The following is a 27102-nucleotide window of genomic DNA, read 5'->3' as shown; positions in this document are numbered from 1 at the left end:
TCTCTCCCTCTCTGTGTGTCTGTCATGAATAAATAAATAAAATATTTTTAAAAAATGGATGAAAGACCTGAATGTGAAACAAGAAACCATCAAAATTCTAGAGGAGAACACAGGTAACAAACTCTTTGGCCCTAACTGTAGCACCTTCTTACTAGACATGTCTCTGGATGCAACGGAAAAAAAACAAAAATGAACTATTGGGACTTCATCAAGATAAAAAACTGCTGCACAGCAAAGAAAACAACAAAACTACAAGGCAGTGTACAAAATGGGAGAGGATATTTGCAAATGACATATCTGAGAATGGGATGGTATCCAAAATTTATAAAGAATTTATGAAACTCAAAACCCCAAAATTAAATAATCCAGTTAAGAAATGGGCAGAAGACATGAATAGACATTTTCCAAAGAAGACATCCAGACAGCTAACAGACACAAAAAACGCTTAACATCACTCATCATCAGGGAAATACAATTTTTTTTAATACAATTTTTTTTAAAAACTAAAACAGTTGACAGGGCAGGCCCGGTGGTCCAGTGGTTTAGCGCCACCTTCAGCCTGGGGTGTGATCCAGGAGACCTGGGATCGAGTCCCACGTAGGGCTCCCTGCATGGAGCCTGCTTCTCCCTCTGCCTGTGTCTCTGCCTCTCTCTCTCTGTGTCTGTCATGAATAAATAAATAAAATCTTTAAAAAATAATAAAACAGTTGACAATTTTATTTTCACATTTCACAATACAAATGAAAATTGCCTTTTTTTTTGTCCCACTACTCTCCTGTAAAAACTATTGTTTCTTTGATAGGAAGGGGGAGCAAGTCTTCCTTGTTATGCTTGTAGAAAACACCCAGAGTCACTGCACCATGATCTCCTGGTGAAGTAGAACAAGTAATATAAAATGAATATAAAGGGGTTCCTGTCTCTCCTTATCTGTCTGGTCGAGTCATTCCTGGCTGAGTGAGCACCATCATGGGACGGGCAGGAGGTCTCATCATTGGGGGCCCAGGCATCACTGGTATGTGGCCTCCCATAGGTGGCCTCATTCCAGGAGCAGGTCCCACTGGCATCATCCCAGGAGGAGGAAAGCCCATCATTGGCATCATGGGAGGGCCCCCCCCATATGGGGCACTGGCATCATACCAGGGCGAGGAGGACCCGGGAGACTGGGGGGGGGGTGGGATCATTCCCCCTGCAGGAGGAGGAGCAGAGAATGGAGTAGGAGGTATCTTTCCTTGTTGAAATGCAGCTGTTGTTTTGTCGATCAGGCTCTGAGCCTACTCTTCCATCCATTTCTGATAGTAGTCTTTCACATTCTCTTTGTGTTTCCTACCACTGCAGTGTGTTTTTCTCACAGATGGAGAGTCATGGGTGAGGTATGTGTCGCAGTAGTCACAGTAAAACTTAGACATGTTGCTCTGCAGGCCGTTGGCCACTCCGTCAAGAAATACAAATTAAAACCATGACGAGATATCACCTCACACCTCTCAGAATGGGTAAAATTAACAACACAAGAAACAAGAAGTGTTGGTGAGGATGTGGAGAAAGGGGAACACTTGTGCACTATTGGTGAGAATGCAAACTGTTGCAGACAATCAGGAAAACAGTATGGAGGTTCCTCAAAAAGTTAAAAAGTTGGGATATAGCAATTACACTACTAGGTATTTACTGAAAGGATACAACAATACAGTTTTGAAGAGGTACTTGAATTCACGTTTATAGCAGCATTGCCAACCATAGCCAAACTACTATGGAAAGAGCCCAAATGTCCACCTACTGAGGAATGGATAAAAAGGTGGTAAATATATACAATGGAATATTACTCAGCCACCAAAATGAATGAGATCTTGCCCTATGCCATGATGTGGATGGAACTAGAGTATATTATGCTAAGTGAAACAAGTCAGTCTGAGAAATACAAATACCATATGATTTCACTCATATGTGGAATTTTAGAAAACAAATGAACATATGGGAAGGGAGCAAAAAGAGAGGGAAAGAAAGCATAAAAGTCTCTTAACTATTGAGAACAACAGGGTTGATGCAAGGAGGTAGGTGGGGTATGGGCCAAATGTGTGTGATGGGAATTAAGGAGGGCAGCTGTTATGATTAATGATGGGGTAACAGAGGACTAGCTGAGGACAAAGCAAAAGCCCAGGGCAGCACACTGACAAGTCCTTGAAACAGGCAGGGGTTGGGGGGGCAGCCTGGGTGGCTCAGCAGTTTAGCACCTGCCTTTGGCCCAGGGCGTGATCCTGGAGACCCGGGATCAAGTCCCACGTCGGGCTCCCTGCATGGAGCCTGCTTCTCCCTCTGCCTGTGTCTCTGCTTCTTTCTCTCATGAATAAATAAAATCTTAAAGAAAAAGGAAAAGAAACAGGCAGGGGGACATTCCTCTATGAACTCAACTACCTCCATGTTAATACTTTGTTAAAAGCAAAAGGCAACCTTATCTAGGAGTCTGCTTTAACATATAAAATTTCCTTTAGAAATTTCCTTTCTCTCTAAACCCCAAGGCACGGGTTGGTGATCATCCCCCAAGCACATGGCCCACCGATATACATCTGAAGGGTCTCATGACTCAGGTTATATTAGATGGTAATAAATGAACTTTTCCCAACCATAGCTAGCCCCCTCAAGGTCCTGGAAACCTTGCTTCTAAAATTCCTTGGAGAATACACTATCCTAAATGTTGTGCCCAAGACTGCGAATCCAAGAAACCACCAAGGAGCCAACACCAATGTAAACACACGAGGGTTTATTTACAAGCTCGAGCTTGGGTCCAAGTATTCCCAACACAGCAGAGTAGGGACCTGGACCCTGAGGTGGGTTTCAGCTTAGTTATATGGGCTGGTCTAGGGGACCTCCAGAGGGGGTGGAGGAATTTCTCAAGTTCTGTTTACATTCTGATATGGGGCTTTCAAGGGCATTGAGCTCTGTTCTCATTCTGATATGGGACTTTCTGCCACTGGCTTGGGCTCTGTTCTCATTCTAATATGGGGCTTTCTAGGGTGTTAAGCTGTAAACTTTTTTTTCCTGTAACCGAAGTAAAGTTCAGCTCTTATTCACAGGGGCCTGGGATGGCTGTACTTGTGCTAACGCTGAACTTAAAGTGGAATGGCCTTAATTTTCTCGGCCTCCACACTAAACCCCTCCCAACTCCCAGGTATATACTTAGTCATCCCTCACAGGCCCCAGGCAGTCGCTCTTCCTGCCCACGGGTCCTGTCCCTGTGCTTTAAAAAAACCACCATTTTGCACCAAAGTCATCTCAAGAATTCTTTCTTGGTTGGCAGCTCTGGACCTCACCCCACCAAACCTCACTTATATTCCAAAACTTCATCAATGAACACTGTGCGTTATATGGAAGTGATGAATTCTACTCCTGAAACCAATATTACACTATATGCTAACTAGTATTTAAATAAAAATTTGAAAAAAAGCATACTACATCCATCTTTCACAGAAAAAATAAATAAAAAATAAAAATAAAAACAAAATGACACCAAAAAATTAACCAAGGAAGCTGATGACAGAACAGAAGGCTAGCTGAGGACAAAGCACAAGCTGACCCCCCACAAGTGACCCCTCCCCCTAGGTGAGATATTTGTGACATTCCTTACTGCCCTAAAGCTAAGGAAAGGAAGAAGATAGTTAACTTATAGATTACAATACATGAGTATTGTGCAATACATGAGTCTCCCTCAGTTTACAAATACCTTAGTAATTTACTAGAACAAAGCATTCTTATCAATAACCTAGCTTCCAGAAAGAAATGTAGATACAATTAAATGCCCTTATAACCTGCAGACCATTGACAGATACTTGAAGAAGATAGGGTGTTTTATTCCTCCAGGAAGCTCCCAACAACTGTAATTTTAATGCCTTGCTAGAAGGAAAATCAACCTTGACAATTTCAAGGCCTCCAGTATCCTGTGAGTCTACCCAAACATATGAAAATGCTTTTGAAACCTCCCTTTTCCTTACCTCCTCCAACGCCCAAGTGTATAATCAACTACCCCTCACAACCTGGGGCTGCAGCTGTTTCTGCCCAAGGGACCTGTCCTTTTGCTTTAATAAAATCACCATTTTGCACCAAAGACATCGCAAGAATTCTTTCTTGGTCATTGGATCCAGACTTCACCCTACTAAACTTCACCTACATTCCAAAACTACATCAGAGGTAATAGACTTTACACTGAAAATCATAACACTGATTAAATTAAAAGGATTTAATTTAAGGTCATGTGTGGACCTTGAATAAGATGCTATCTTCTTTTATTGTTATATCCTTAATAACATGGAATTAACTGAATGGATATATTTTTAATGAAATGGGGCCATTCAGATTACTGCTGACCCTTGAACAACATGGTTTGTTGAACTATGTGGGCCTGTGGTCCCTAGGTGGCTGAGCGGTTTACAGCCTGCCTTTGGCCCAGGGTGTGACTCTGGAGTCCTGGGATCGAGTCCCACATTGGGCTTCCTGTATGGAGCCTGCTTCTCCCTCTGCCTGTGTCTTTGCCTCTCTCTCTCTGTTTCTCTCATGAATGGATGGATAGTCTTTAAAAAAAAAAAACTATGTGGGCCTACTTATACAGATTTTTTTTTTATAATACAGTACTGTAAATGTACTTTCTCTTATGATTTAATAACATTTTCTTTTTTTGTTTTATATTATACACCTTTTATTTTTTATTCATTTAAAAAAATTTTTATTGGAGTTCGATTTGCCAACATATAGCATAATTACCCAGAGCTCATCCTGTCAAGTGCCCCCCTCAGTGCCCATTACCCAGTCACCCCATCCCCCTGCCCACCTCCTTTTCCACCACCCCTTGTTCGTTTCCCAGAGTTAGGAGTCTCTCATGTTCTGTCACCGTCACTGATATTTCCCACTCATTTTCTCTCCTTTCCCCTTTATTCCCTTTCACTATCTTTTATATTCCACAAATGAATGAGACCATATAATAATGTTTGTCCTCCGATTAACATTTTCTTTTCTATAGATTACTTTATCCTAAAAATACAGTATATAAACTATGTGTTGACTTTTAATTTTTTAAGATTTTATTTATGTATTCATGAGAGACACAGAAAGAGAGGCAGAGTTGGAGAAGCAGCCTCCCCGCGGGGAGCCTAATGTGAGACTCATCCCAGGACCCCAGAAACATGACCTGAGCTGAAGGCAGGAGATCAACCATTGAGTCATCCAGGTGCCCTGTGTTAACATTTTATGTCATTGGTTAGGATTCTGGTCAGAAGCAGCCTATTAATAGCTACATTTTTGAAATCACAAAGGATCTAGATATAAACTTGTGGAATTGTCATATTTAGCAAGGTTGCTAGAAGGAATATCAATGTACACATATATTTGTGTATACCAGCTCAATCAGAATATAAAATTTCAAAGTGATATAATTTTCAATATCATTAAGTATTGATAATAACTTTAATAAAAGATTTATAAGATTCTTTGCAGAGTGTTCAAAACTTTATTAAGAGAATTTTAAGAGTCAAATATCTGCCATCAGAACAGTTTGATAGTTCCAGCTTGTTTTTGTTTACACCTGTGATTGCCCTTCACCTGTAAGACAAAATAACAGTTGGGAACATTACTTAGTAGAATTTTATTTAGATGACATTAACGGTACACAAGGGACCACACTTTTTGTTTTATAAGATACACTTCCAAACATATTTTACTAATGTATTTTAAACACACCACTCTTTCTATTGGTATAAGGAAACAAAAAGGCTGTTCATGTTCAGAACATATTAAATGAAATGAACCTATTAAAAAGTAGCTACAAATGAAAGCAAAAATTGTGTGCTTTTACTAGCAAAAATTGTGTGCTTTTACTAAAATCCAAGTAACATATAAAAGCACCTTGAACCAAATAAAGTTTCTAAATCAGTATTATTTCAATAAAAAAACATGAAAAAATATTCTGAACATAGGATATTAAAACAGTAATGTCACATTTGTTACTGCTTGAGTAAATAGAAATTCCAGTACTACAACTCTTTTTTTCTCTATTATGCAGAAGTCCAAAAATGTTTCCTTGGTTTACTTTAGTTCTAATGTCATTGGTTAAGTAGGATAACCATTTGTCCCCATTTCAACCTGTAGTCCTAGTGTGATTATGAATAATGTCTTTTTTCACACTTGACAGTGTTGAGTTTGTATAATAAATTATATAGGGAAGCCTGGGTGGCTCAGCGGTTGAGCATCTGCCTTTGGCTCAGGGTGTGATCCTGGAGTCCCAGGATTGAGTCCCACACTGGGCTCCCTGCATGGAGCCTGCCTCTCCCTTTGCCTATGTCTCTGCCTCTCTCTCTGTGTCTTTCGTGAATAAATAAATAAAATCTTTAAAAAAGAAAGAAAGAAAGAAGCTTTGAGACTAGCTCAAAGCTAGTGAGACTATATAATTTTTTATAAAAGAAAGAAATGAAGGCAGAGACTCAAAGCTAGTAAGACTATATAATTTTATATATATATATATTTAATTTATTCATGAGACACACACACACACACAGAGAGAGAGAGAGAGAGAGAGAGAGGCAGAGACACAGCAGAGGGAGAAGCAGGCTCCATGCAGAAAGCCTGATGTGGGACTCGATCCCGGGATCCAGGATCATGCCCTGGGCCGGAAGGCAGGTGCTAAACTGCTGAGCTACCCAGGGATCTCCTCTGCCTTCATTTCTGACATGAAAATGTGAAGCTCATATATATTGTGACTTAGAGCATGGTAAAAAAAAAAAAAGAAGAAATGAATAGAGACAGGGAGGGAGAAGAAATGGGAAATAGAGAGGAATAAAAAGATACCTAGAAAAGTCAGATATTTATTTCTAAAAATAGGTGCTTTTGGGGGGGGATGGCTGGGTAGTTCAGTGGTTGAGCATCTGCCTTTGGCTCAGGGCGTGATCCTGATCTGGAGATCGAGTCCAGAATTGGGTTCCCTGCAAAGAGCCTGCTTCTCCCTCTGTCTTTGTCTCTACCTCTCTCTGGGTCTTTCATGAATAAATAAATAAAATCTTAAAAAAATAAAATAAAATCTTAAAAAAAACAGAGCTTTATTATTTTTTTTAAAAAAAAGAGATTTTGTTTATTCGAGAGAGTGTGAGCCAGAGAAAAGAAGCAGAGGGAGGGGCAGAGGAGAAGCAAACTCCCCACTGAGCAGGGAGTGTGACATGGGGCTCCATCCCAGTATTCCAGGATCACCACCAGAGACAAAGGAAGATGCTTAACTGAGCCAGCCAGGTGCCCCTAAAAGTAAGCGCTTTTGAAAAATATTTTTTAAGACTAATTCACAAATATAATTGTGTATGTGTAAAGTGTACAACACAATGATTTGTTCAATATTTACACGGTGGAGTGACTACCAGATAAATATAAGTAATTAATAAATCCATCACCTCCCATAATTCACTAATTATGGGTGATTAAGGGTGAGATTTTGAATTAAGGGGTTCTCTAAGAGTCACACAAATTATGTTCAGCTGCTACTAGAACTTACTTCACTGCCTCAGCATATTTTATACAAACTGGTATTTATTCCAAATCATTTTGTATTTGTTAAAAGGCAGAAAGTATTAAACTGTAAAATTATTAGCTATTGGTTAACGTACTAATACTATAAAATAAAACATTTTCACCTTTTTTCAAAAAGATTTTTAAAATTTATTTATAGATAGAATGAGTGCACACACTAGGAAGGGTGGAGCCAAGGGAGAGAGAGAATCCCAAGCAGTCTCTGCACTGAGCACAGAGCCTGACATGGGACTCTATCTCATTACCCTGAAATCATGAAGTGGGCCAAAATCAAGAGTGGGATATTTAGCCAACAGAACCACTCAGATACAACTGTCTTCATCTTTATAATTCAACACGATTTGACCCAATTTGTTCCTATACCTGACCGTCTAATAAGTCAGGAAGTCAGGCATTTAGGTTCTAAACTACCTGTCAAAGTATCCTTATAGGTGAATTCTATTATGAAAGTAATAGTAATATTACACTTATATTATGAAAGATGTAATACTGAAGAAAACGGAAACCACATACTTTTAACGTTCATAATGGATCACATACCTGCTTCTGGCATTTTAATGGGCTCTAGGTTTGGAATTTTCAGCCCTTTCACATCAGGACCATCTTCGCTTTTATCCCCAGTCATTGGCTGAGCCACTTCCTGTAGTTCAGATTTCATTTCAGGCCCTAAAAAAAGAGAAAGGTTACAGGTTTAAGCAGTAAACATAAAATATATCTTTTTAAAATTTTATTTATTTATTTATTCATGAGAGATGCAGAGAGGGGTAGAGACATAAGCAGAGGGAGAAGCAGGCTCCATGTAGAGAGCCCGATGTGGGAATCGATTCTGGGACTCCAGGATCATGCCCTGGGCTGAAGGCAGGCGATCAACTGCTGAGCCACCCAGGTGTCCAACATAAAATATATCCAAAGAACTGATAATATTCTTTCGGTTATATGAGACAGAAGCATGTAGGCTAGTGTGAAAAAAAAGTGATGGAAAGATGGACTTCACATCTTTGTTTTTCTGTATTATGATACTGTATTTCAAATGACACTTTAAAGATAAACCACACTAAATCTGTATTTCCTTTATATTACGAAAGTGAGAGTAGAAAGCATCAGCTATCTAAGAAATCTGAAGCCTACACCACAGATAGGATGGTAATTAAAATGTAATTTCCTGGGACACCTGGGTGGTTCAAGTGGTTAAGCTTCTGCCTGCCACTCAGGCCAGGCAGGGTCCTGAAATCTGAAACCCACATGGGGCTCTGCTCAGCAGGGAGTCTGCGTCTCCCTCTCTCTCTACCCCTCCCCCCACTTGTGTGCTCTCCCTAACTCTCTTAAATTAAAAAATATTGCAAAAACGTGTAATATACAGAACGATTACCTGATTCTATTTGTGGGCCAATATGACAAATCCTATATTAGTGAGATCCCGCGCCTCAAAATTTTATTAGACAAAATTAACTAGTTAGATTTCAGTATAAAGACCCTCTAACTAATGATAAATGACTCATGTATAGAACAAAGAAAAAAATAACAGCAAAACATTACTGACTAATAAACTTCTTACAATGAGAATAAAGGAAGTAGGGTAGAAAGAAATTAATGGGCTTTAATGCCAGTCATACTGTAGAACCCACTTAATGGGGAATTCTGAAAATAACCCACAGACAAATAATATCAATAATTCACTACAAGTAATTGATAAAAATGCTATATTTGGAAGGCATTCATTTCTTCTTTCATAATCATTTTAAGATATTTTTGATTTTCCTAGTCACAAAATTATTTAACTACATTTTAAACGCACATAAAAATCATAATAATATGGTGACCCTGATACCAGTTTCCTGAATGATCCACCACTTACCAAACATACCATACCAAAAGATGAATCGAACAGGGGCCATGATTAATTGAATACTTTTCTGGAGTCTCACTCCTGCTCCACTGAACTGGATTTATGCCTGTGCCAGTATTAAGCTCCTTTACATTGCAGACACATTTCACTATTCAGCATTTTATACAAAACAGCTCACTTGTTTGTACAACAGTACAGATGGTAGGAATAACACAACTCTTTAAAAAAGGTTTTAGAAAACAAAACAAAAATCTGAATTCTTCTTTTAAGTAATCTCTACACCCAATGTGGGGCCTCAGCTCTCGACCCCGAGTTCAAAGAGTCACATGCTCTCACTGAGCTAGCCGGGTCCCCCAAGAACACAAACCCTGTAATGAAATCTGAATTATGTCTCCGTGTGCCAAGCAGTCTTTAGCAAAGTACAGTCCCCGAGCCTTCGTTTTCTCCTTTTTCAAATGGGGCTACCATCCCTAAAGCAAATCGGTTTAGCTCCACATGTTAGAAGGTATGTTGACTCGGCACTCCGCAAATACTGTTAAAAGCTGCTTATGCTTTCGATGAAATGAATGAAAAGGGCACCTTAGAATGTTCTAGGAACAAATTAGACTAGTGAATCGATGTATGGCTTTGTAGTTAAACAGTGTCCTGTAATTTAGAAGACTGTTTTCAAGGACACTGATCAAATCTTGAGGACGAAGGGGAAATTCAGTACCGGGAAGGACTGCATGAAGCTGTAAACTGTACTCTCCTCTTCCCATTTCAATCCATTTTTCGGAAATGACCGAGGTTCTCCTGGAATGTTTTCCTTCCTCCTGGTCTGGTTAGGTCATAATGCATGATGCACACATACACGCCCCGCCCCCATAAGCACTGTTCTTCCCTTTCCCTTCACCTTGAATAACAGGTGCTCCTTCAACTTCTTTCCCTTGATCGGGTATAATATCCTGAGTCTTAGTTGGTTTCTCCTTTGGTTTCAGCTGCTCGGCCTGTGTGGGGGGCGGTGTCTGCATACAAATAAATAGTTGTGTCGTTAACACATGCCAACAGTATAAAATATACATCATACACTTTTAGGGCAGATAATGAGTAAGTATAAAGACAGTCCCCAGACATGATTCTCTAGACTTATTCTTAAAAGTTCCTCTTCCCACACAGCGGGTACTCAAGAAGAGGTACCCCCAACCACTTTGGAGGCTACTGTAAACTCTGCTGGGGCGGACAGGTGCAATCTGTTGTTAATAAGCATGACCAAGAAGTCACAGCGTGTATTTCCACCACGGGCAGCACAAATACGGAATCCTTCGGGTTCAGAGTCTCCCTCCCTTTATCAGCCGAGGAGCTCTTATCGCTGTATCGGTACGTTTGTAGCTCATCAAAATTTCCAGAGAATGCGATGTGTGGTAATGGGAAACATCAAATATGGCAGTACTCACAACCACACGCGCAGCTGGCTGGGCAGATCCTCGATCCTCTCTTCCTTGTTTGGATCTGGATCTGGATCTCACACGGCCACTCATGTTTCACCCTGAAAGTAGAATCTTGGCATTTGGGAAACATACTCTAACGGAGAGGTATACCACTTCCAAGGCCAAATGTTTTGATATCTTTCCTTTGAAAATACATTCAAAACCAACCCAGGGTAAGTATACAGTACACGCTGTGGTCGCACCAAATGTACTGGCTGCAAGATCATCTACATCAGCCAAGCTGGCCGAGAAATCACCTTAAGGACAGGCGAAAGAAAACACGAGGCTTAGTCTCACAGTTAGATTCCCCCCCACTAAAGGCACTGGAGAGAACACTGCCGGAAATTTAAACCTCAGTCGCTGCTGCTTTCATCACATTCCCGTTTACGAGGTTCATTTCCCACCCTTCAATAATGCTTTATTGGAACACAGAGAAAGAAACCGTCCTTTGCATAGTGCCTATGGCTGTCTTGGCACGGTCAAGGCAGGTGTCTGTCTAGTCCCAACACAGACCCACCGCCCCCCGCAAGCCTTGACCCTCTGCCCAGTGCACTACCAATGTCGGGGACCCAGTTACGAGCCCACAGCCTTCCCTGTTCCCTGGCCTTTTCTACACCGCCCGGTCCGTTCCCTACCCACGGTCCCACCGAGGACCTCGGCCTCTGTGCTCTGCCGGCAGTTCCCGGTGTTGCCGGGACTCCGACAGCCCGACCAAGCCCCCCCACCCCCCACCCCTTCCGCCCAGGCTTAAGGAACCCCGTCTCCGTCTCCCCTCCTCAGCCCACCGTCCTCACCTGCCCCGGCACGACCACGAGGATGAGTGAAATGACGCCTGTGAGGAGAAGGGCGAGAGCTCCTCAGAACCTACATGTATGTAGTTAGCACGTCACAGATCTACTGCCCCGACCACCCCGAGGCCCACCGGCTCTCCCCTCATACTTGCTCACACTTAAGGTCCCGGAAGGACTGATTTGGGGACCTACTGCTTCAAGTCAGGTAGCGAGGACGCTCAGGACAGAGAGAAAGCGACCCTGACCAGTCGATCTCAGTACCACTCCCGGAATGGCGGGCAGCAATGCGCATGCCCGGCAACGGTTGCTCAGAGCAAGGCGCACGCGCACTGGCGGCTCCCAGCGGTGAGCGTGCGCGCAGCATTGTGTGCGTGCAGGCAGGGGTGAGGCATTCCCGCCTGTGATGCAGAGCCTCGCCACACGGTATCTGCTGACGTGAAGAAATGACGCTTGAAGCGTCTGTTTTTCCAAGCACCCAATCACTCCTATGCATCCCCGACATACCCTTAGTGGACGGTGTGTCTCAGAGAAAGCCCTGAGACAGAAATGGGTATTAAACATTATAGTCCCGGGAAGCCTGGCTGGCTCAGCGTCTGAGTGTCTGCCTTAGGCTCAGGGCATGTTTCTGTTGTCCTTCCCCCTTACTGTGTCTCTGCTTCTCTGTGTATTTCATGAATAAATACATAGAAGCATAAAAAGGAAAAAAAAACATTTTAATCACATTTTTACATGTGCTGTGATTAAGCATTTCTTTCTATGGCTCTGTTTTCCGTGGTACTTTAATGAATTTGCTCTGTCTGCCTGATTAGCACATTAATATGTAAGTTTTTGCTTTGTTCCTGCACATTTAAATCTGTGGATTGGTATATAATTTCTCAGTTTGCTTCTGTAGTCGTTCAGTCTGTGTATGGTTTAGAATGTTCTGTAGCTATTCTTCCTTCAGAATTAAGCTACTCTCACCTTGGTGTTTAGTAATAGTGATTATGCTCCCCATGTATTGTACTTCCCACTTATCAGGCAAACACTGCATAAGCATACTTGAGTTTTTTCAATAAGTGTCAGGGAAAGCCCTATCTGCCGAGAGCCGTAGTAGTCTTGACAGTGGCAGGGCTGATGTAGAAGTTGGTGTAGAGAAGGTCATTCAGTGTTGAGGGAGTGTGTGATTAAAATTGGGTAATATTACTTATAGAGGGACGCCTGGGTTGCTCTGTGGCTGAGGGTCTGCCCTCTCCTCAGGCATGATCCCATGTCCTGCGATCAAGTCTCACGTTGGGCTCCCTTCTGTGCATCTGCTTCTGCCTCTGCCTATGTCCCTGCCTCTGTCTGTGTCTCTCATGAATAAATAAATAAGATCTAAAAAAATAAGAGTGATAGAATGGTTTAGGTTTAGTGGATACAGCCATGCAAGAACATGAAGACAAATCTTCAAAATTCTGTGGTTGAAAAATGTCATTTGGTACTTTTTTTCTCTCTGTCCTGATGCCCCTAACATGCTGACATCTAAGTTTAACCTGCTTGGTGCTTAAGGTCAAATTTATTACCCACCTTGTGCAATGCAAACCTCACACTTGCCTCATAAAATGGGAACACAGTAGGGAAATGGGGTCCCTTAGCTACAATCCAACAATGTATGGCATTCAGCTGCACTCCAGCCCAAGCACAGCTCTCCACAAGATGCCAACTATTCAAGAAGTCATATGTAGCTGATTACTCTTTTGCTGGTGAGTTCCCATCGGTGCCAAGTGACTTCTGACATATGTAAAACAGACACTGTTATCTGAATTGTTTTAAAGTTTTATTTCAATCCCAATTAGTTAACACACAGTGTTATTTTAGTTTCAGGTGTACAATATAGTGATTCAACAATTTCATACATCACCCGCTGCTCTTCATGACAAGTGTAATCTTTAAACCGTGTATCTGAATTTTTTTCGTGTATCTGAATTTTAATGCGAAACTTTGCAGATGGAACTTATATTTCATCAACTATACATTTTTGTAGCCCTGTGGCTCATATCAAAGATGTCTTTTGTGCTTGAAAACACTGAATTTCGTGAAGACAAAATGAGGGTTCTCACATATATTGGCATGTACTTCTATAGCAGCATTTATTGGTCACCGGGAATTTTATGGTAAAAAAACTAGTGTTTTCCATACTGTGATTTGTAATTCATAGTGGGGCATGAGTTTAATGTTGTGGATCATAAGCAGCATTTTAAAGAAATGAGGTAAAATAAAACAGAAAATACCAGAGTGGCCTGCATGTACAATATACCCATGGACACCCCCCCATATTTGTATGGCTAGTGAATTATGTCAATATGCATATTTTTCATGCATTGTGATACAAATTTTAAAGGTCAGTACTTTAGAGAGTATCAGACAAATACCTAGAGGCCATTTCTTCAGATATGCATGAGGATGATGAGTTGGGACCTGCTCAGTCTAAGTTCACAGTTTTCAGTAGCTTTCGATATAATGCTGGAAATTGTCAGTGTAGTTTGAGTATGTGCAGCTTTACTGTAGGCATTTGACCCTAAGCAAACTCTCTTGTGGAATCCTGAGCTTCTGAGAAGAGTGATGAGTGTTGGGGTTTTGATTCATTATCTCTGTCAAAGCCCACTTTCCTATTGTCTCTTTCTACAGCAGTGGGATGTGTTCATGGGTGTGCTTCTGTACTTGTCTGATGCTGCCTGGGTCCATTCTTTTTTTTTCCTGTCCCTTTATTATGCTATTATGTACTTCATTAGATATCCAGTGACGGTGCCATTTATATTGTTCAATGTTGAGTAGAGACACCAGCAGCACCCACCCAAGACTGTCCCTGTGGTGTGATTCCAGATGGGGTTCTGACTGACTGACTTCCCTTGGTTCCTACCCATTTTCTGACTCTGGTTCTCTAAATTTTATGTAGATTCTGGGAGCTACTGAATTTTTCTTCCAATCAATTTGTTTTCTGCAAGCTAACCTTGGTTGCAATCAAGGACCTGAACTGCTTCGGGCTTTAGCACATGTGTGAGAAGTAGGTAAGTGACATCTACAGATATGGGGTAGGTGCAGTGGGGAATCTGGGCTTGATTACCTGCCCTAATTGGGATTGAAACAGTAAAATTCCAGTTAGTATTCAGGGATGAGAATCTTTCAGCCTGCAAGAGCACTGTTTCAATAGTTTATTAAATAATCACCTTATAAAATATACCAAACTCATGACAGTCATATTACCTCCGGGAAGAGAAGGGATGAGGTAAGTAATGCACCTGGGGATGCAGTTAATAGGGACTTTTAAACCAAAAGATCCATTTCTTCTAAAAAGACTCTAAGCAAAAATGACAAGAAGTTAGCTAATTGTAGAAAAAAAGTCAGTAGTCCTGAATGAGGTTCCCTTTGAAGGTAGGGAAAGGGGGACTAAGTTGTTGCTGCTGGGGAACAGTAGTAGGAAGGGCCTGAAAATTTGAAGGACTGAAGTATAGACAGTGTAATGAGAAATAACCATTTTAAGTCTGTAAGCAATCAGTTCAAGATCCACTTTGAGGGACACCTGGGTGGCTCAGTGGTTGAACGTCTGCCTTTGGTTCAGGTTGTGATCCCGGGGTCCTGGGATCGAGTTCCATATCAGGGTCCCCGCAGGCAGCCTGCTTCTCTTTCTGCCTGTGTCTTTGCCTCTCTATGTCACTCATGAATAAATAAATAAAATCTTTTTTTAAAAAAAGATCCACCTTGAAACTTCCATAATCATGCTCAAAGTTTCTCTTTCAGTTATAGGACTGAGGTAGTTGAACAACAAGTTGTAAGTTTTTAACAGTAGGTTCCCAACTTAGAATGGTAAGTTGAATTCACAGCCTCATTAGCTTTTTTATATCCATGTTAAGGGAAAGAGAACTGGCATCTGGATGTAGAGACAATTTTCATTGCAAATCTTACATTTTCTAATAATCATTTTCTATCATTTTTCTTTCTATCATATAAATTTAAAGCTTCTTATGATTGGCTTTGTTTCTCATGTTAATAACCAACTTAGTTCTAATACTTGGTTTTGCAAATGTCCTAACTCTCAGTAGGGGAAATCCTATTATGATAAAAAGTAGAAAGTAGCTGCAGAAAAACAGAAACTAGCCTGATTCATAAATTGTGCATGTACTGGCAACTTTAAACAAAGGATTCTGAAAGACACCTGGATTTCAGAGATGGTAGGCAGAACTTGAGAAATTTACCTTTTACTCAGAAAAGATTTGTAATTCTGATTGGCTCTCTGAAGAGTCTTTACCAAAGAGGGAAAACATAAATGAAACAGGAGAATATTATCAATATGAGTGTCTTTAAAAGAGGTTCTAAATTCAACATAGTATGTCAGTCAGCTGATTATATTTGACTCCTTACATCTTCATAGAGTTTGGGATATATCCCGCCTGGTACAAATACTTACTCTGCACTTGGTTTTTCTTTCACTCCCTGTCATGCTCCTCAATACACTATCATCTCTGATCTTACTGAATGTTTTATACAATGTAATGCTATCTTGCTCACTAGTTCCGAGCAAGAAAATTGTTTTATAGACCACATGGAATTAGTAATCTGGTTTTACTATATACCTTATTATCCAAAAGCAGCTGGCCTTATAGACTATTGGAATAATTTACCAAAGTCCCAGTGGTAGCATCTTATTAGCAACCAAGGATCGATTTTTCTCCCTCTTGCATGGAATATAGTTTCTGACCTATAGTTATTGTTGTTTTGTTTAGGGTCAATTTTAGGCTCTATTAATCAACCTCTCTTCTTAGTTACCTGTGCTGCTCCTCTCTGATTCTTTGGACTATTATCTCTTTCACCATCCTTCTACCTCACCCCACTCCTGTATGATGTACTGCTGCTGCTGTTGGTTGCCTAGTGTTGCACCAATCCAAGAATCTTTGCTTCTCTCCTTTTAGATCTGTTCAGTTCTGTTGTTGAATATGCCAGTATGGGGTGTGTAGTTCTCTAATACTATTGCAAAAAGAGTACTGACTTAGAGACACTCTGAGAAGCAACTATGGCTGCATTGCCTTCCAAGTCAAATAATCACAAGAATGCATTTGTAGGTGTCAATGGTGACACTTTGTATTTAAGTGTTTAGGTGTATGCCAAGGGGGAGCTAAAGACCAATGGCAGAACACAGGAGTCCTCTATCAAGGAGCTTCTGTGGTGGCATAGAGTTGGAAGGCTTTGCCCATGGATACATAGGGGAGGTGTCTGATGATGCAACTTGGACCAGGGCCCTCAGGTCCAAGGCAAGAGCATAAATCCTAACTCTATGTCCCACACAAATTTGGAGGGAAAGGCCACTTTAGCCTCCCCATTGTTTTCTTCACTAAAGGAAAATATTTTCTTGCCCCAAAAGAAACTCCTTATTCCTCCACCACAGAATTGACTCTCTTGTGAAGAAGATTTTAGAAGCTGGTGAAGACTGTCAATCCTAGAGCATGATTGGAATCTTCTAAGGTGATGGGAATGACAAAGCCGCTGTGTATGCACCTATATCTGAAGCCCAGTCTTCCTGGAGGAAGAAGGACTGAAGAATGTTACCACCTGGGTGAAGTGTATGGTGGATCTCAGTTGTTGGTAAGCCAACGTTCAGGAGGCTAATGTCTTCAACTCCTCCTTAACTGCTGGGGCTCATTAGCCTCCACAGAGCAAGATGGGAAAAATCCATGCTGTGGCAGCTTTGTTGGCTTCTACAATCTTTTGGTTGTATAGCCACTTGAAATAGAAAAAATTGGCAAGAGTTTTATTTCTCCTTTTGACTTACTAGATTAGTGCCAGGGACCAGATCTTTGAGAACTTACCTACAACCAGGGATCAATTTTAAAGATGTCTGTTTCATTTTATTATTTTCAAAAAAATATTTATTTATTTGATTTGGGGCGAAGGGCAAGAGCAAGGAGCCTGATGCAGAGTCTCAATGTCATGATCCAGGAGGTCATGACTGGGGTGGAACCAAGAGTTGAATGTTTAATGGACTGAGCCAACCAGGGACTTCCGTTTTAATCTTTAAATCAAATTTATTTTTTTTCTTTATTTTATTTTATTTATTTATTTTTTTTAAATAAATTTTTTTTATTGGTGGTCAACTTGCCAACATACAGAATAACACCCAGTGCTCATCCTGTCAAGTGCCCCCCTCAGTGCCTGTCACCCATTCACCCCCACCCCCCACCCTCCTCCCCTTCCATCACATCTAAATGATACTGACTTTATCGACCCATGAACACAGTATGTGTTTCCATTTATTTAGGTCTTCTTAGACTTCTTTCCTCAGCTTTTTGTCGTTTAAGGCATACGGATCCTGTGTGTGTTTTGCTAGGCTTGAGGGGAGGAGGCTGTTGTAAATATGGTATGGTATGTGTAGTTTCGGCTTTTTGTTTTGTTATGTAATCGCTCATTGCTAGCATGTAGAAATTTGCTTGACATTTTGTGTTGAGCTTGTATGCTGTTACAACGTTGAATTCATTATTAGTTCTAGGAGGTTCTTTTTTAATTTCATGGGATTATTTCTGTACATAATCATGTCACCTCTGAATTGGAATAATTTTATTTCCTCCTTCTTGATTTTTCTTTTTTCTTTCCTTTCTGCAATGGCTAGGCCTTCCAGCAAATATTGAATAACAGAGGGGAGAGTGGATATGTTAGCCTCATTCCTGGTCTTTGGAAGAAAGCACACTGTCCTTCTCCATTAAGAAGGATGGAGGGTGTAGGTATTTTTGTAAGATGCTTTATATCCATGTTAAGAAAGCTCCCTTCTGTTCCCGGTTTGCTAAGTGCGTTTTTCGTGAATGGCTGTTGAATTTTGTCAGATGCTTTCTCTGCATGAATTGATGTGATCATGTTCTTTTTTTATATGATTTACTAATTATTTACTAATAATTACTACTATGATTTACTAATTATTTTTTAAAAGATTTACTTATACTTAAGAGAAAGAGAGAGAGTGGGTGTGTGTGTGTGTGTGAGTGTGAGCTGAGGGTTGGGGGAAGGAAGCAGAGGGAGAGGGACAAGCATACTCCCCGCTGAGCATGGAGCCCAACATGGGGCTCCATCCCAGGACGCTGAGATCATCATGACCTGAGCCAAAACCAAGAGTTGGACGCTTAACCGACTGAGCCACCCAGGCAGCCCTATTAACTGATTGTTAAATACTACACTGCCTTTGCAGTTCCAGGATAAGCCCAATTGGGTCAAATTGTATTATTATTATTTTTTTATATATTATTGAATGTGATTTTCGTACTCTCTCTGATTTTGGTATCAGGGTAATGCTAATCTGATAAAATGATTTGAGAAATGTTCCCTCTCTTCTATTTCCTTGAGGGGGTTATGTAGAATTGCTGTTAGTTCTTCTTAAATGTCTGGTACGATTTTCCAAAGAAAATCACGGCCTGGAATTTCATTCTTGAATGTGTTTAAATTAAAAAAAAAAGTAAATAATGTGTTTTTCAGATTATCCGGGTGATTTTTTTGTTCTTTGGTTTTTGGTTGAGCTTTATTTTTTTTAATTTGTAAATTGTCTTTTTTTTAATAATAAATTTAGTTTTTATTGGTGCTCAATTTGCCAACATACAGAATAACAACACCCAGTGCTCATCCTGTCAAGAGCCCCCCTCAGTGCCTGTCACCCATTCACCCCCACACCCCGCCCTCATCCCCTTCCATCACCCCTAGTTCGTTTCCCGGAGTTCGGAGTCTTTATGTTCTGTCTCCCTTTCTGATATTTCCTACCCATTTCTTCTCCCTTCCCTTCTATTCCCTTTCACTATTATTTATATTCCCCAAATGAATGAGACCATATAATGTGTGTCCTTCTCCAGTTGACTCATTTCACTCAGCGTAATACCCTCCAGTTCCATCCACGTTGAAACAAATGGTGGGTATTTGTCGTTTCTAATAGCTGAGTAATATTCCATTGTATACATAAACCACATCTTCTTTATCCATTCATCTTTCGATGGACACCGAGGCTCCTTCCACAGTTTGGCGATTGTGGACATTGCTGCTAGAAACATAGGGTGCAGGTGTCCCGGCGCTTCATTGCATCTGTATCTTTGGGGTAAATCCCCAGCAGTGCAATTGCTGGGTCATAGGGGAGATCTATTTTTAACTCTTTGAGGAACCTCCACACAGATTTCCAGAGTGGCTGCACCAGTTCACATTCCCACCACCGGTGCAAGAGTGTTCCCCTTTCTCCCCATCCTCTCCAACATTTGTTGTTTCCTGTCTTGTGAATTTTCCCCATTCTCACTGGTGTGAGGTGGTATCTCATTGTGGTTTTGATTTGTATTTCCCTGATGGCCAGGGATGCGGAGCATTTTCTCATGTGCTTGTTGGCCATGTCTATGTCTTCCTCGGTGAGATCTCTGTTCAGGTCTTTTGCCCATTTCATGATTGGATTGTTTGTTTCTTTGCTGTTGAGTTTAATAAGGTCTTTATAGGTCTTGGATACTAGCCCTTTATCTGATAGGTCATTTGCAAATATCTTCTCCCATTCTGTAGGTTGTCTTTTAGTTTTGTTGACTGTTTCTTTTGCTGTGCAGAAGCTTTTTGTCTTGATGAAGTCCCAGTAGTTCATTTTTGCTTTTGTTTCCCTTGCCTTCCTGGATGTATCTTGCAAGAAGTTGCTGTGGCCGAGTTCATAAAGGGTGTTGCCTGTGTTGTCCTCTAGGATTTTTTTTTGTTTTTTTAAATATTTTATTTATTTATTCATGAGAGAGAGAGGCAGAGACACAGGCAGAGGAAGTAGCAGGCTCCATGCAGGGAGCCTGACGTGGGACTCGATCCCGGGACTCCAGGATCACGCCCTGGGCTGAAGGCAGGCACTTTAACTGCTCAGCCACTCAGGTGTCCCATGTCTTCTAGGATTTTGATGAAATCTTGTCTCACATTTAGATCTTTCGTCCATTTTGAATTTATCTTTGTGTATGGTGTAAGAGAATGGTCTGGTTTCATTCTTCTGCACGTGGCTGTCCAATTGTCCCAGCACCATTTATTGAAGAGATTGTCCTTTTTTAAAAAAATAATTTTTTTAAAGATTTTATTTATTTATTCTTGAGAAACAGACAGAGGCAGGCAGAGACACAGGCAGAGAGAGAAGTAGGCCCCATGCAGGGAGCCCAATGTTGGACTTGATCCGGGTCTCTAGGATCATGCCCCAGGCCGAAGGCAGACACTAAACCACTGAGCCACCCAGGAATCCCCAAGAGACTGTCCTTTAGCTAGTGGATAGTCTTTCCTGTTTTGTCGAATATTACTTGACCAAAGGGTTGAGGGGCCATTTCTGGGTTCTCTATTCTGTTCCATTGATCTATGTGTCTGTTTTTGTGCCAGTACCACACTGTCTTGATGACCACAACTGTGTAGTACAACTTGAAATCCGGCATTGTGATGCCCCCACCTCTGGTTTTCTTTTTCAATATTCCCCTGGCTCTTCGGGGTCCTTTCTGATTCCACACAAATCTTAAGATGATTTGTGCCAACGTTCTGAAGAAAAGTCCATGATATTTTGATAGGGATTGCACTGAATGTGTAAATTGCCCTGGGTAGCATAGACATTTTCACAATATTAATTCTCCCGATCCATGAGAATGGAATATTTTTCCATCTCTTTGTGTTATCCTCAATTTCTTTCAGAACTGTTCTGTAGTTTTTAGGGTATGGATCCTTCCCGTCTTTGGTTAGGTTTATTCCTAGGTATCTTATGCTTTTGGGTGCAATCGTAAATGGGATTGATTCCTTAAATTCTCTTCCTTCAGTCTCATTGTTAGTGTATAGAAATGCCACTGATTTCTGGGCATTGATTTTGTATCCTGCCACACTGCCGAATTTCTGTATGAGTTCTAGCAATCTTGGAGTGGAATCCTTTGGGTTTTCTCCGTATAGTGTCATGTCATCTGCGAAGAGGGAGAGTTTGACTTCTTCTTTGCCAATTTGGATGCCTTTTATTTCTTTTTGTTGTCTGATTGCTGAGGCTAGGACTTCTAGTACTACGTTGAATAGCAGTGGTGAGAGTCGACATCCCTGTCGTGTTCCTGATCTTAGGGGAAAGGCCCCAGTGTTTCCCCATTGAGAATGATATTTGCTGTTGGCTTTTCGTAGGTGGCTTTTAAGATGCTGAGGACTGTTCCCTCTATCCCTACACTCTGAAGAGGTTTTTTTTTATAATTTTTTTTTATTGGTGTTCAATTTGGCAACATATAGAATAACACCCGGTGCTCATCCCATCAAGTGCCCCCCTCAGTGCCCGTCACCCAGTCACCCCCACCCCCTCGCCCACATCCCCTTCCACCACCCCTAGGTCCTTTCCCAGAGTTAGGAGTCTCTCATGTTCTGTCTCCCTTTCTGATGTTTCCCACTCACTTTTCTCCTTTCCCCTTTATTCCCTTTCACTGTTTTTTATATTCCCCAAATGAATGAGACCATATAATGTTGAACTCGAGGGTATTATGGTGAGTGAAATAAGTCAATCGGAGAAGGACACACACTCTGAAGAGTTTTGATCAGGAATGGATGCTGTATTTTGTCAAATGCTTTCTCTGCATCTATTGAAAGGGTCATGTGGTTCTTGTTTTTTCTCTTGCTGATATGATGAATCACATTGATTGTTTTACGAGTGTTGAACCAGTCTTGCATCCCAGGGATAAATCCCGCTTGGTCCTGGTGAATGATCTTCTTAATGTACAGTTGGATCCTATTGGCTAGTATCTTGTTGAGAATTTTTGCATCTATGTTCATCAGGGATATTGGTCTATAATTCTCCTTTTTGGTGGGGTCTTTGGTTTTGGAATGAAGGTGATGCTGGCCTCATAAAATGAGTTTGGAAGTATTCCGTCCCTTTCTATCTTTTGGAACACCTTTAGTAGAATAGGTATTGTTTCTTCTTTAAATGTTTGATAGATTCCCCTGGGAAGCCATCTGGCCCTGGACTTTTGTGTCTTGGCAGGTTTGTGGTGACTGCTTCAATTTCCTCCCTGGTTATTGGCCTGTTCAGGTTTTCTATTTCTTGCCTTTCCGGTTTGGGTGTTGGTGGTTTTCCACAAGTGCATCCATTTCTAGATTGGAATTACCTAATTTATTGGCATATAGCTACTCCTAATATGTTTTTAAAATCGTTTCTATTTCCTTGGTATTGGTTGTGATCTCTCCTTTTTCATTCGTGATTTTATTCATTCGAGTCTTTTCTCTTTTGTGTTTAATAAAGCTGGCTAATGGTTTATCTATCTTATTAATTCTTTCAAAGAACCAACTCCTGGTTTTATTGATCTGTTCTACAGTTCTTCTGGTCTCTATTTCATTGAGTTCTGCTGGAATCTTTATTAACTCTCTTCTTCTGCTGGGTGTAGGTTTTATTTGCTGTTCTTTCTCCAGTTCCTTTAGGTGCGAGGTTAGCTTGTGTATTTGAGTGTCTTCCAATTTTTTGAGGGATGCTTGTATTGCGATGTATTTCCCTCTTAGGACTGCTTTTGCTGTATCCCAGAGATTTTGAAGGGTTGTGTCTTCATTCTCATTAGTTTCCATGAATCTTTTTAATTCTTCTCTAATTTCCTGGTTGACCCATTCTTCTTTTAGCAGGATGCTCTTTAACCTCCACGTGTTTGAGTTTCTTCCAAACTTCTTGTGATTGAGTTCCAGTTTCAAAGCATTATGGTCTGAAAATATGCAGGGGACAATCCCATTCTTTTGGTATCGGTTGAGACCTAGAATCCTGTTAATTTCTGTGGAGCCTGTAACCTTTTTCTTTTCTAATATTGGTAAGTTGTGTCTTTGCTTAACTTATGTTTCTTTTTGCGTCCGTATGGATAGAAATTAATGAATTTCATTGACCTTTTCAAAGAACCAACTTTTGGAGTTAAAAAAAAAGATTTTATTTATTTATTTGAGAGAGAGAGAATGAGCATGAGAGAGAGAGAGCACGAGTAGCACGGAGGGGAGAGGGAGAAGCAGATTCCCCGCTGAGCAGGGAGTACGACCCTGGGATCATGACCTGAGCCAAAGGCAGATGCTTAACCTACTGAGCCCCCCAGGCGCCCCCCAGCTTTTGGTGTCATCGATATCTCTGTTCTTTTCCTGATATCTGCTCTAATGTCTATTTCCCTTATTTGCTTGCTTTGAGTTTATTTTTATTTTTTCTAGTTTCTTAGGGTGGAAGCTTTCATTATTGATTTGGATCCTTTATTCTTTTTAATACACACACTTGATGCTGTACATGTACTGTTAAACACTGTTGTAGCTGCATCCTGCAAATTCGGATATGTTGTATTTTCATTTCCATTCGAGTCATCTGATAAAGGGTTAGTATCCAAACCATTTTCCAATTTCCCTTGAGACTTGCCCTTTGTGCCATGGATTATTTAGAAGCATATGGTATAATTTCCTTGTGTTTGGTGATTTTCGTCTTAACTTTTTCTTACGTATTTGTAGTTTTTCTCTTTTGCTCAGACAGCATTCTCTCTGATTTCAACAATTTTATAACTCGTAATATGTGTTTTATGACCCAGGATGCAGTGTACCTTGGGGAAACTCCCATATGCACTGAAAGGAATGTATATTCTGCTGTTGTTATGTGAAGGGTTCTATACTTGCCACTTCCATCCAGGTAGTGCATGGTGCTGTTCAGTTCACCCACATGTTGCTAATTTTCTTTCTGTTCCTTCTGTATATTACTGAGAGAGTGTTAAACTCTACAGCTATCTTTTGTAGATTTGTTCATTTATCCTTCAGTGCTGTCTGACTTGGTTATGTATTTTGAGGCTTTGCTGTTGGTTGTTGTGCAGAGAAGAGTTAACGTAGCAGGCCTGACTCTACTGTCCTTGCAAAGATCAGCATGTTGGCCCTCTCTTTGAAGCCAGGAACTTGAATTTCAGAAAGTTTCCCACCATTCCCTACCTGAGCAGGATGCTTATTCTTCCTGAACTTTCCAAACAGTATGTTTCATGCTAAACACCTGCTTTCCTTCTGGGAATCTGAAATCTCGGTACATGCTAGGCAGAGAGTGCCTATGTGACCAGCCCCCAAAACAGCCCTCAGACACTGTGTTAGTCATGAGCTTCCCTGGTAGGTAACATTTCACATGAGCTGTTGTGATTTCTTGCTGGAGGCCCAAGTAATGTGACTCTACTGGGAAAAGGACTCGTGGAAGCTTGCCCTGATTTCCTCCAGATGTTACCCAGGGCACTTTTTCCCCTGGGTCCTCTGGTGTAATAAATCTTAGCCTTGAAGATGACTGTATGCTGAGTCCTTTGGGTCCTTCTGGGGATTCACCAAAAGCAAGGGTGGTCTTGGGACATCTGAAACAGTAGTGGCAGCCATGGGACACACTAGCAAGAAGACCTTGACTCGCTAGAATATGGTCAAAGACTTCTTTGAGTAAGGGAAGGATGATGTGATAGAGATGATAAGCCTTTGGTGCCTTGGTGACTATAGATGTACCCATGGTATGAAACAGCAGCTGAGCTGTTCTGAGAAGGAAATGTTAAAGAATGTAAAAACAAAAGAGCCAACTCCAGGGCTGTTAGCACACAGTGTGCCTTGGCTGCTTTAGCCATGCTGGATGATATGAGGGAACAAGTGTAGCCACCATATGACTTGGGTCTTTATTTTCTCAAGGCCAGGAAGAAGGATACAAACCTTCCCAAAGATGAACTTTGGGTCAGCCAAAAATGTTGAAAGTTCAACTTGTTCTCTCCTCCCAAGTGGGAGAAAACGAATCTAATCAGTTCCCTGAGCCAGAAAGAGCTTTCCATAAACTAGAGGCAAAGACGGGGGGGGGGGGGGGGGGGGCGCGCGGGAGCACTCCAGCCTTCTCTTCAGCTTGCTTATTGCTGCTGTGGCTGCCCCTCCCAGCATTCCAACAAGGATGTCCTCTGGCCCTTGTATGGTCACCTGGTAAGTGTCAGGCTACTGCTCTGAGTTTCGATAAACTTTCAGTGAGAGGGGAAAAGGGAGGATTTCAAAATGGCTTCTGACATTGTGGCTGTTGGCGTCTGGATGTATGAGAAAATTGATTGAAGGTGTGAGGCAGGGCCACTATTCAATGCAGCTGCTCCCAGCCAGGGAACCACCTATTGTAGCCTGGTGGCTGCGTAAATGAGAGAGACAAAAGGAACAGGAGGCGATGGAAATCCATGCTGAAAATTTTGAAAAGTCAGAATTTCATCCTGACCAATTCCTGATGATCATGAGACTTTATCGTTATGTAGTAGGTTTTTCTACGGAAATACTTTTGTCCCTTTTGGTTTTTTTTTGTTGGTTTGTTTTTTAAAGATTTTAAAAATTTACTTATTCATGTAAATCACACACACAGAGAGAGAGAGAGAGGCAGAGACATAGGCAGGCTCCATGCAGGGAGCCCTATGTGGGCCTCGATCCCAGGACTCCAAGATCACGACCTGAACTAAAGGCAGACGCTCAATCGCTGAGCCACCCAGGCATCCCCCTTTTGTCCCTTTTGATAACAGCCCCTCCATACAAAAAGTTTGGAGGAGAGTAGGGGATGAGTAAAGAAATATAAAGGTTCAATTTCAGAATTGTACACACTGATTTTGTAACCGTGGAGAACACACAAGCCTGGCACCTGGGGAGACTCAAGGGAAGGAAGCAAAGACATTTAATGTCCTCTGTTTGCCCAGATGGTTCCTCGAAACTTGCTATTTTTTTTTAAAGAAATACTCGCAGTACAGTCCTTCCAAGCTGCTGTGAGCGCTTTGAATGCAGACTGGCTGCTGCACCTACAGCCACACCTGCCAGAGTGCAGACTGTGGGACAGCAGGCCCAGCCCCAGCTCTTGGGATTTGTAGCCACAATACCTCTACATGACCTCCGCCCTCAGAAAGAGGGTGAACTGGTGTTATGGACAGAACAAACTTTTGGAGCTGACTGCCTCCAGACAGCCCTCTGAAACCAAGAGCTCAAATGAATATTCCGACTGGACAGGAAGTCCTAAAGGGGAAGGTCCCAGAGTGGGAGGCCACAGCGGGGCCCTGGTGAGCTGTGTTGCCTGATCCCTGTATGTCTGGCTCTGGGCTCCCTAACAGTTGTAAACTCTGTTTCAGGAGTATCCCGTGTGCCCACTGGGGTTAGACTTCCTGTGTGTGTGTGTGTGTGTGTGTGTGTGTGTGTGTGTGTATGTGTGTGTGTGCTCTGACTAGCCCGACACTGCCTCAGCCTGGAAGACTTTCAGGTCAGCTTCTGCTTCCTGACCAGAGCGTGCTGTGCCTGAATTTGGGCCTTGGGCCAGCTAAAAACAAGGTTCATGCAAAAACTTAAGCAGTAAAGTTATCTCTTTTTCTGCGTTAGACCTTTATGGTTAGAATTGTTGTAACTGGTTAAATCTAGGACCCCTGAGGGACAGAAGGGAGATCAGTACTGTAGGCTGGACTTACCCTGTTGCATGGCTCCTAAGTCCAAGATCTGTGGCACTTCCCTCCCACCC

General features: G+C 41.5%; 1 protein-coding gene, 1 long non-coding RNA gene and 1 pseudogene across 7 annotated transcripts in view; 1 reads left to right on the top strand and 2 right to left on the bottom strand.

The window, feature by feature from the left end:
• Window positions 1-336: 336 nt before the first annotated feature.
• On the bottom strand, window positions 337-1554 carry LOC119868199 (annotated as a pseudogene).
• Window positions 1555-5460: 3906 nt separating this feature from the next.
• On the bottom strand, window positions 5461-11994 carry LOC119868444 (P antigen family member 3-like). 6 transcript variants are annotated; one of them, XM_038587478.1, is made up of 6 exons: window positions 11808-11992; window positions 11655-11692; window positions 10828-10919; window positions 10287-10398; window positions 8089-8214; window positions 5461-5580 (listed from the first exon to the last, which is right to left on the bottom strand). In XM_038587478.1, the coding sequence occupies exons 3-6, from the start codon at window positions 10909-10911 to the stop codon at window positions 5558-5560; spliced, it is 345 nt and encodes a 114-aa protein (XP_038443406.1). In that variant the 5' UTR covers window positions 10912-10919; window positions 11655-11692; window positions 11808-11992; the 3' UTR covers window positions 5461-5557. The 6 variants fall into 6 exon arrangements, with proteins under 6 accessions (XP_038443406.1, XP_038443405.1, XP_038443407.1 ...); XM_038587477.1 differs by having other exon boundaries at window positions 11800-11991; XM_038587479.1 differs by having other exon boundaries at window positions 11844-11956.
• Window positions 11995-25443: 13449 nt separating this feature from the next.
• The window catches only part of LOC119868442, a 119839-nt gene continuing 118180 nt past the window's right edge, over window positions 25444-27102 (top strand). Inside the window, exon 1 of the long non-coding RNA XR_005386278.1 lies at window positions 25444-25556. This is a non-coding gene — a long non-coding RNA (uncharacterized LOC119868442). The remainder of the gene's footprint in view (window positions 25557-27102) is intronic.

The sequence above is a fragment of the Canis lupus genome, chromosome X (assembly GCF_011100685.1).
Source record: "Canis lupus familiaris isolate Mischka breed German Shepherd chromosome X, alternate assembly UU_Cfam_GSD_1.0, whole genome shotgun sequence".
Taxonomy (NCBI): domain Eukaryota; kingdom Metazoa; phylum Chordata; class Mammalia; order Carnivora; family Canidae; genus Canis; species Canis lupus.
Note: the sequence above shows the minus strand (reverse complement) of the source record. Positions and strands in the feature narration are given on the sequence as shown.

Coding starts and splice junctions, on each gene's coding strand:
- LOC119868444 (XM_038587482.1), bottom strand. CDS start 10,911: ATGAGTGGCCGTGTGAGATCCAGATCCAGATCCAAACAAGGAAGAGAG. Junction 10,399..10,827: donor AGCCAGCTGCGCGTGTGGTT/GTGAGTACTGCC, acceptor ATTTGTATGCAG/ACACCGCCCCCCACACAGGC. Junction 5,581..8,088: donor CATTAAAATGCCAGAAGCAG/GTATGTGATCCA, acceptor TTTGTCTTACAG/GTGAAGGGCAATCACAGGTG.